The sequence below is a fragment of the Haliaeetus leucocephalus genome, unplaced genomic scaffold, assembly GCF_000737465.1.
Source record: "Haliaeetus leucocephalus isolate CR32 unplaced genomic scaffold, Haliaeetus_leucocephalus-4.0 Scaffold173, whole genome shotgun sequence".
NCBI classification, from domain to species: domain Eukaryota; kingdom Metazoa; phylum Chordata; class Aves; order Accipitriformes; family Accipitridae; genus Haliaeetus; species Haliaeetus leucocephalus.
The window spans coordinates 6,916,579-6,926,231 of record NW_010972609.1 but is presented as its reverse complement, the minus strand read 5'-3'; the positions used below and the strand labels follow the sequence as shown (position 1 = coordinate 6,926,231).

The window sequence follows — 9,653 nt, the reverse complement described above, 5'->3', positions numbered from 1 at the left end:
GACTGCTTTTCGGTAGCCTGAAAGCAAGCTTGGCACCAAAGCCAACCAGTGACTCACAATGCAGCGATATCTGTAATTCAGAACTCATACTCCAGCAGGCACTGCCCACAGGCAGGAACTCATTTTCGAGATAGAAATCTCATCCTCCTAACAGTAATGTTACAGCACATCGAATCAGGCGTTAGAAAGGGAATAGACTTCTGCTGAAGAGGCAACCGATGCAACACCACAAGTAACATAAGGAAAATATGATCAGAAATTCTAAGAACAAGAAACTAGCTGCCTTTCCACCCCCACATTTTAAAGTGTGAGTTAAGCCACTCTTTCTGAGAAAGTGCATTTATAATCAACACCTTTTGGTTAAAACTAAGAACTACAAAAAAATAACTACAAAAAAAGGGTTACACTTTCCCCCATAGTATTAGTTTTCAAGAACTGATTATCTTTTAGAAGTCCTTTCTAGCTGACTAGAATAAGCCTCTTAGACATTTGTCTTCCATCCCCCACCAGAATACAGTAACACATTGTCCCATCGCACACCAAGTCATCATCTCACTTTCAGAGAAAGTACTCTGGAGAAGCAATAACCAGTGGCAACAGACACCACTAATGACTGAAGAGTTACTTAGTGATACATGACACAGTAGTATCTCAAATAGGATTGTGTTTTTAAAAACAGCTCTCCACAAGTGCATGTAACAGTTATTACTACTTTGTTTTCATGATTAAAAAAATTACCTTTGATCCCAATTAAACTAGCTTTTTTTCCCCAAATAAAAGAGAACAGAGCTCTACCGGCACTGCGTATGGAACAAAATTTGTGATTTCTTGCAACAGTAACTGTAATGAAGTTTTGCTGGCATCGACCCAAAGATAACTCCACAAGAGTCAAAATTAGATCTCTAATCATGCTATGTATTTTCCTGCTTGCAATTGCCTGTGTTGTACAGCTTGGGATTTTCACTGTAGACTAGACACAGATAAAATATACAGCCATAAGAAAAGCCAAAGGCCTTTCATTTGTTCCAGCTCTTTTCTAATTACAGCTGGTGACATCAATAAGACTCTCTCACACAGAGCAAAACACTGCAAGGATGAAGATAACTAGCCATAAAGAGTACATTCTGTGGCAACCTAAGCCAGACTGACTTAAAAATCCAGAATATCTTTACCATCCTAGGAGAGTCAATGGGAGTTCAAGGTACAGAGTAGGATTCAGCTGGGAAAGTGTCAGTCATCATCCCTGGCAATTGCTCAATATGGTGCCATTTTAGCTTAAAACAGCACAATAACTTGTCATACACATACACAACATAGTTAGCTGGCAAGCTTGAAGAAAAGCTGTGGAATATCAAGCATAAGATGTTTTTCAGCCCTGTCCATTACACAGCAAGTCAAAGATAAATACTACATGACAGTCACATAATGCAAGGCCAATTAGAAAAAGCTGTTCAGCATAAAATTCAGTGCTGGGGCAAAAGAAGGCAGAGAGATGTCCTTCGTGGAGAGGCGCTTCCCATCTCAGTAATTTTGATACTTGAATAGAGGGAGTCAATAGACTTGGCTTTAGGTAAGGACAAGGAAGGATTATTTTGGCCTTACAGCAATTAAGAACGAGCAAAGCTAAACTACGTATAGGCTAAACCTGGGTACTGTTGGCTTGGGTAATAATTGTATACATTCCATCCATTTCCACAAAATAATTTTATTAGATACATGAATACAAAAGATTTACAAATATATTAGTGTTTTCAATGCTGGAGTATAGAAAGTAATTTATATTTAAAGTCACACACACATATTAGTAACTCTGTCTCCAAAATACTGCATAAAAATACTTGGATTACTACTATGAAACTGATCTAGCAGTCTCTTTCTCTCTTTGTCAGAGAGCTTTGAATCTTCATCAATAGCTTTCAATAGAGATAACAGCTCATCTTTTGTGGTCTTCTCTGTATTGGAGCGATACTCTCTTTCATCAAGTTTTTGGCAAAAGGTATAGCCTAAAAGGGAACAGGAGACATTCAGACAGTTAACACCACACTCAACCGTCCTCGAGAATCTACAGACCCATCCTCCTTTAGAGTCAAATTAGTCATTGTTACAGCAAGTCTTTTTGCATCATCTCAGTCCCTTCTGTTTCTTATTTGGGTGCATGACACGCGTAAAAACTTCAGTTTAAACTGTTACCTGTTATCTTACTAGGATCTTGGCCTTTCTGCAAAGCCATCAGTTTATTGCTGACCATTTTATGCAGTGTCCCTGGGATCTTGAATAGAAAGAGAAGACAGTGAAACAGCAGCTTAGAAAAAGACAATTCTGCATAAGCATACAAGATAACAAAAACCTGGTCATTTTCTAGCTCTTACCTTTAACACATCTTTTTGGTGATCCACAAGGAACAAGATCAGGAGGTCAGTTTTCCCTCTGGATAAGGTTTTATTGTTGATAATAGCTTTAGAGAATGTTCTTTTCACAACCATCCTGTTGTCACTCTAAAGAATAATATGAAGTAATGACCAGAAGAGGAGAATTAGTCTTGCCCTTTAAGAAGGGCATCACCTTTGTTCTTCTAGAGTAAATTGCTTTTTCTGTAGTCACATATTTTAAGCTACAAATGTGTTTTCTGACCAGTGTCTGGGACATCTAGATTTCAGTAAGTGTAAAGCAACATGTAACAGTTAAGTATACACATTTACCTCCTTCTGTAGTTTGAGCTCAGAATTATGTGCTGCAACAGCCATGAAGTACAGTAGCCTTCTGAACTCCTCCCTGACCTGGCTGTCTAGAAGTTTCAAATAGAGTTGAACAGCTTCTAAAGATTGCTCCATCTTCCCATTCACTGGGGAGAGATAAAGGTATCTATTGTCATATTTATTTAAATAAATGTTACAATAAAACACTTAAATTAGCCACCGAACAGACGTTCATCTCTCTAAACAGAACTGGTCAAGCAAAGCAATTCATTCTCACAAAAATTTCTCACAGTCTCATGAGAGCTGTTTGCATACAATCTGAGAAGAGCCAACACCCAGGCTTTTAGCCTGATATTTAAGAAAGCTCACTTTCAATTAAGTTCAATTACAGTTCAGCCATCTTGAATGGAATGCAAAATACTGAAAAATGAAAAGGGTTCTGTCAAGAAAATGAATGACCTCTTGTTGTGGAAATAAAGATCTGCCAAGAAATGAGGGATATGTCCTAGATAAATGGGCTAGCTTGACGAATTAATTGCAAACCATTTTGTAGAGCTTCGCTAAGTTTTAATTGGCCTTACCATGCAGAATACCCATTTTGGATGTGTGAATTATTTAAATGAAGTAGGTTGTACTAGTTTCCTCCTTTTATCAGGTAGGAGGAGGAATTGGATATAAATGCAAAATATTCCCACCAACGTGGAATAAGAAGAATAATCAAAGCAGAGAAGGATGAAAAATAAGAACAGGAATGAGAAGATGTTAATTGAGGACTAAAACATCAAAAGCTTTCTAAAATGCTGTCTAAACATAAAATTTAAGAAACACACATTTCTGTGGAAAAGAAGGGAGAGTTGTGAATGGGGTACAAAGCACCCACACAGCTTTAAGTTTAGTTCTTATGGCCTAAATATTTAATATTAGGCCATATTTGTATTTAATTTCCTATGGGTATTTAATTTCCATGGATACCAACTACTATCAAATTATAGCACTCCAGTTTCACAGCCATTCTACATAGACCTGAACAAAAACTACAGAACTGCATATAGTCAGGACCAAAATTTCAAAGTACAGTCTTCATGACTAGAAATTAAAAAAAAAAAACAAAACTTGCAGAAGTCAACCTTTAAGCTTGGCTTCTGTAGTAAATACTCAGTTTGTCAGCACATAGCTCACATAAGCTTAGGAACACAGCTTTATTTTACTTACCTAATAGTTCTGCAATTCCTGAATGAATTTCAGATGCATGGCTTAAAAGTGGCTCCTTTTTTTGGCCATAGTATCTACCAATATTTTCAAACAGCAGTAGTTTCCATGTGTCTGCTTTATCTGGTTGATCAGGCAAGTTCCTGCTAATATCTACCACCATCTGATCTGGAAGGTATTCCAAGCAATCTATTGCTGCGGAGAGCCATTCGTCTGTTCTAGAAGACAGAGTGGTTTAACTTTGTAGCATTACTTACTGATGCCTTTCAGAGTTGGTTGCATTGTTTTTCACAGAAAGTAGGTAGACTGGTTTCTCAATCAGAGCAAAAACTGCATGTGTAGGTACTTGAATACATTAGAAATCGACACACACAAAAAGAAACTTTTTCTTGACACACTCAGGTAGATGATAGCCATATACCTCTTTGTTATGTATTTAATCAAGATGAAGAGTTAGTAATCCACACAGGTAAACAGTCACAAGCAGTTAAACCTAAAGTTAGTGATGTCCTCTACTGTTAGACAAGGACATAATTACTGCTAGATAAACAGAAACATGAACCTTGATCTGATTCAGATTGGTGAAAGTTTTTCAGACTATGTTTTTAACTGTATTTATATACAGTTTCAGGCTCAGCGTTCTTGGCTTTTTTAATATAATAGGAGAGACTCAACTATTCCCTCACAAGTAATTTTTTTAAGGAAAAAATTTCAAGATGATAGCAAAATGCTCTATTCTTCCCTCAGTGCAGCAAACAATTTCCCCTCTGAATACTATCAAATACTATCATTGCATTCAAAAACTCTTCCAGTGTTCAGCAGAAATTGTCTCAGCTGCTTCTGGTTTAGAGCTTAGCAATTGTTATTTACCAATTTTTCCAGTAAAGTCTAACAGGGAGAAAAGTACCTACTCACATCCTTTCTGCAGTACTGGAGACTACTACATTTTTACCCAAAGATCAATTGTGCTTTACATTCCTATGAAAGCAGGAAGTTTTTCAAAGTTGCAGAGGTGAGTGATGAATACTTACTGTGAGTCACTGAAAGCCTTAAGAATCTCTCTGTCTAGGTAGTTACTTGTGATGACATATCCAGTTCCCTTCCCTGGTTGTGGAAGCTGAGGTCTGATCTGTTGATGCTCAAGTAAAGACTCAAGGAGCGGAAGGTCTACAAGCTGCAGCAGACGAGCAATTGTTTGTTCTTGCCATACTTCATTAATAACTGTGAAGGGTGGAATACACAAAGCACATGGAGACTCAGCACGGGCAAAAAGAGAGATTATGAAAAAAAGACAACTCCCCTTCCTCCCATCAGTCCTAACGTAACAGATTAATTTTACCAAAATAAAGATTTACAGTAGCAGAAACTGTGGGCCTTATCAGCTTCAAGTGCCTTTTATCACCACAAAAGGCAAGAATTAGCCATTTGTTGAGTTAACTACAAGTGTTGAAGAACTGCTTTTTGGATAAGTCTGAAGTGCCTTACATTCTTTGTGCTCTAATTTGCAAGCAATCTTTGTTCTAGATAAGGGATTTAAAAAAAAAAAAAAGGGTAACAGTGACACCATCCTTATCACAGCTTCCACAACTGTGACCTGGCTTGAGTTTTGAGAGTTTCTAGGGTGCGTAAGCACTTTTAACCAAAGGAAAAAATGCATTAGATCATGGTTTAGTCTGAGATCAGAGAAGATATGAATTGTCAAGAACAGTTTCACACAATACTGAAGGTGTGCCGGATGGTGCCGATAGACAGTTAAAAAGCTAGGGAACAGTTTTAGCTAACAGTAGCCTATTGGCCGTGATTAAGTCAAGCACAGAAGTAGTGCAGGTACTTGAATATTATGAAGAACGTTCCTAACTCAAATCAAGCTCTATACAATTGTGTATTCTTCTCCACAAAATTCAACACTGATTTATTTCAACTAGAGATAATGGGTTCTGTCTGATGAAATAAGAAGGTAAAAAGCAAGCCCGCAACAAATATAATTTGCCTTTGTTATGACATGGTTTTGAAAACAAAATACTATGAGAGTCAGTTTGACTCCCTCTCCAATCTGACAGGCATAAGCCTTTCCAGTGCTACAGTTATTATCCTCCTTCTCCCACAAACAAATGACTGAGACATTATTTGGCTTACCACGACGGGACAAACTATCAGAGATGTTTACTTGAGGGGTATTTGCAGGCTTTAAACTCAGGTTTTCCCAGAGATCCTCCAAGCTTTCTGGTTTGACAGTAGAGTGAAACAACATGCTCTTCTCATGTCTGAGATTAAAAACCAATTTTTATATATATTTATATCCATATATATGGATAACCAAATATATCATGTAACATATAGATAAGGATAACTGCCCAAGATTAAAAAAATGTTTTCTCTATATAAATATTTATATAATCTTCTCCCCCTCTCCCATGCCCCATACTTTCTATGTCCAGGTCGCACGGGACAATGTATGATACCTTAAAGAATTATTTGTGTGCAACATTTGCATACAAGTGTATAGTTTCTCTCTTTGAACTTGTCACAGCCGGCATCAGCAGGCTACCTCCATTACCACAGAGAAAATCCAAGAAGAGGAAATGATTAAGGAGGGGAAATTACTTTAAAAAATCCCAAACAAAATTGCCCCTTCAAACCCTCCAGAGTTTTAAGACATTATTCCTGATGGCGAAGTGAGGACAAAAATTAAGAGCTGTTCTTGAAAAATCTAGAAGGTGGTTGCTCTGTAGCAACACTATTCCTAAAGTTATGCAGCTTGTTCATGCCATCTACTAACTGAAGGCTTCAGAAACCTGTCACCCACTTCTGTGAATTAGTTGGTTCTTCTCATAACTGCTTTCATATGCTATCGAGTAGATAGCATAACAACTTCAGCCACAAAATTACTATTCCTCCAAGCATGTTTGTTTAATTTCAATTTCTGTAGCTTCTTTGTTTTAGGGCACTGCAAAATTCTTTTGACGTCCACTGTCTTTGCTATGTACGGGCAAGTTGTATGTATCAATAGATCTGTTCCTTTCACTAAATGAAGAAATGTAAACCAATGGACCTGTGCCCTGCCCAGAAGAAAAACACTTTCATTCTATGCTAATAGAACACGAATAATCTTGTTTCATGACTGTTTGTCCAATATATTCTAAGTCTTCCTTTAACAGCCCTTGTGATTAATATATTTTTAAATACCACATTTGATTACAGAGTTTTTAATTTCTCACGAATTCTCCTCTTTCCAGGTAAAGACTTGGGACAGCTTGCTTTAGCACAGAACACGAGCTAGTCAGGGGGGAGGGAGGGGAAGAGGAAGCAGATGCAGGACCAAGGAACTATCCATTTTTTATCTCTGCTTCTAGCATTTTCTGATCAGTTGGGTTGACGCGCTGAGGTTCACACCTGCTACTCTTATGAACACATCTATCACACGAGGTTTTGGGTTTTTTTTAGGTCAATACTATTTGCAGTTGTCAAAAGTACGTATTGCTAAAAATATTGCAAAAACTACAAGAATGTAGCTTCTTGTAAGAATATGTCAGAATACGTTCAGAGACAAACACTTGACAAAAACTGTTTAAGGGAAGTTATTTGGCGAAGTGTCATCTACATAGCAGTGTGTTCTGTTTTGTGGTGGTTTAGTTAGTACCACAGTTTTCTTTGCCCACTCCTAAAGAAACAGGGAAACAAAACCTCACCATTGCACTTCCCTCTGGTTCTGCGATGGCATGCAATAGCATAACAGCCTGCTACTTAGCCTAGGAACAAGTCATACATGCATGAAGAAACAGCTGAACACGTTTCAAAAAGCTAAATTTGAAGCGTAGTGAAGCTAAGATGATGAAAGAAGGAAACAATTTTTTACCCGTTTTTTACTTAAAACCTGGATGGATTACTGGCTTATACCAGAGCTAGGTGTGCAGTGACTAAAGATTACTCCATTGCATTAGCCTATTTGGTGCACCTGAATTCCAGTTGGTTATACTGGTTTAGAGCCCGACAGATCAGTATCTGTAATGCACTTAATTTCTACCCTCCCACCCCCCTCCCCCAAGGCAATGTGATAACAGACACAGAAAACAAGTAACTACACAGGCTGAATGATTTACTCACTTCAAATTGCTGTTTCCTACCTATCTTCCACCCACAAACATCTGTATAGTATCTACTTCCCCCTCCCCCCAGGTCCTGTAATTGTGCAAAAGCTTTCCCTTCTCTCCCCCAGAATACATAACATTTTCCTACTGTAAAAAATCTCTTATCTTCACATTCCACATACTAACCTTTGTGGTGTACACTGCTGGTAATCTTTATCAAGTTCCATTTGGTTTGAGACATTTGTGAATCTGTAGAGGCTACTGCTACTGTCTTCAAATACAGACCGTTTGTCTTTTCCAAAGACCCTAGTTGAAACAGCCTCAAATACTTTGTAATCCATCAGCGCTTGACATACACGCACTATTTTAGCACGGGAAATATCAACATCCCCAAAATACTTGTTCTGTAGAAGATGGGCAAAGACAACATCCACCGCATCTGAACCAATAAAACAGTCATGATAGCACTTCAGGTTTTGGCGACGCTTTTTCACTTCCACTTGAGTTTGAAGTGCATTGATAATGCTGCTCCAGACGTACGTTGCTCCAAATGGTTTCTGTGCCAAGCTAAAGCCTAAGAACAGAGAAAGCATAAAGACTGAATTCATGCTGCAATTAGAAAAGAACTGCCCCCTTTCTGGCTACTAGCTTTCATGACTCTTGCGAGGATTTAAAAATCTTTGAGACTTCCTGTTTGGCTTAGGTTGCTTATGCATTAACATTTTGTTACTTTCTTAGCAAGTCTGTCTGCATTGTACCAGTGTATCTCACTGTGGTCGTTGCTCTCACTACATTAGCCTGAAGCTTTGCAACCAGGAGTTTCTGTTTTTCAGCCTGTCACTTTGACACTATCCTTTTGCATGCTCCTCCATCACCTAATGGTTACACTTGCAGAACCTACTCCTAAGCACACATGTTCCCACAACCAAGAACTAGCTCTATGTACTTGTAACTCCCCAGTTCCTCTACTAACACTGACAAAACTATACAGCTCGGCAGAGAAGAGGGAAGCAGGAATGAAGAGACACAACAGAACCTTTTTTCCTACAGGACTGTGCAAACACACAAGCTACCTAGTATCAGTGCTTAGCATATCACTAACAAGATCAAGAATTCTCTTGAGACACCACTCACTCAACACTTATCCCACAGAACAGCCTTCTATCACCACAGCTCCAGCTGAGATTTAAGCTGTGTACTCAGTGCCACTTCCTTGAGCCAACCAGTCTTTCCTCCCCCAATAAAACCACTGAACTATTACTCATTTACCAATCTGATTAAGAATAGCATGCTAGCAACTAACAGTTTGACCAGCGGCTAGACTCAGCCTCCACAAGGACTTAAAAATACAGAATATACTTATAAAGTTTGCAGGTGGCACCTAACTGGGAAGAGTTGCAGCCACCAGAGAGGCTAGAATTAGAATACGTGTTTCTCAGTAAATCAGATGAATAATTTATTAAGAGAGAAAGCAGAAGAGGAGAGAAATCAAAAGCTGAAGGACAAAATGTGGAATGAGGAGTTGGCAGCAATCCTACAGAAAGCCATCTGGGGTTATGACAGACCTCAAACCAAATGAATTAACAGTGTGATGCAGTGTTTGAAAAAAAAAAAAAAACAACCCAACATGCAACTCATTCTGGAACATATTACCATGAAC

At 38.3% G+C, this 9,653-nt stretch overlaps 1 protein-coding gene across 1 annotated transcript; it reads right to left on the bottom strand.

Moving 5' to 3' along the window:
* Positions 1 to 1,675: 1,675 nt before the first annotated feature.
* On the bottom strand, positions 1,676 to 8,601 carry DEPDC7 (DEP domain containing 7). Its single transcript, XM_010563908.1, has 8 exons — positions 8,180 to 8,601; positions 6,042 to 6,169; positions 4,937 to 5,126; positions 3,909 to 4,123; positions 2,700 to 2,842; positions 2,370 to 2,495; positions 2,191 to 2,269; positions 1,676 to 2,003 (listed from the first exon to the last, which is right to left on the bottom strand). The coding sequence occupies exons 1-8, from the start codon at positions 8,599 to 8,601 to the stop codon at positions 1,789 to 1,791; spliced, it is 1,518 nt and encodes a 505-aa protein (XP_010562210.1). The 3' UTR covers positions 1,676 to 1,788.
* Positions 8,602 to 9,653: the final 1,052 nt, after the last annotated feature.

What these genes read in the sequence shown, in the direction of transcription:
- DEPDC7 (XM_010563908.1), bottom strand. Translation starts at nt 8,601, where the DNA reads ATGAATTCAGTCTTTATGCTTTCTCTGTTCTTAGGCTTTAGCTTGGCA. An exon ending in TGATAGTTTGTCCCGTCGTG is followed by an intron (nt 5,127 to 6,041) that starts GTAAGCCAAATA and finishes CACCCTTCACAG; the next exon opens with TTATTAATGAAGTATGGCAA. An exon ending in AAGGCTTTCAGTGACTCACA is followed by an intron (nt 4,124 to 4,936) that starts GTAAGTATTCAT and finishes TCTGTCTTCTAG; the next exon opens with AACAGACGAATGGCTCTCCG.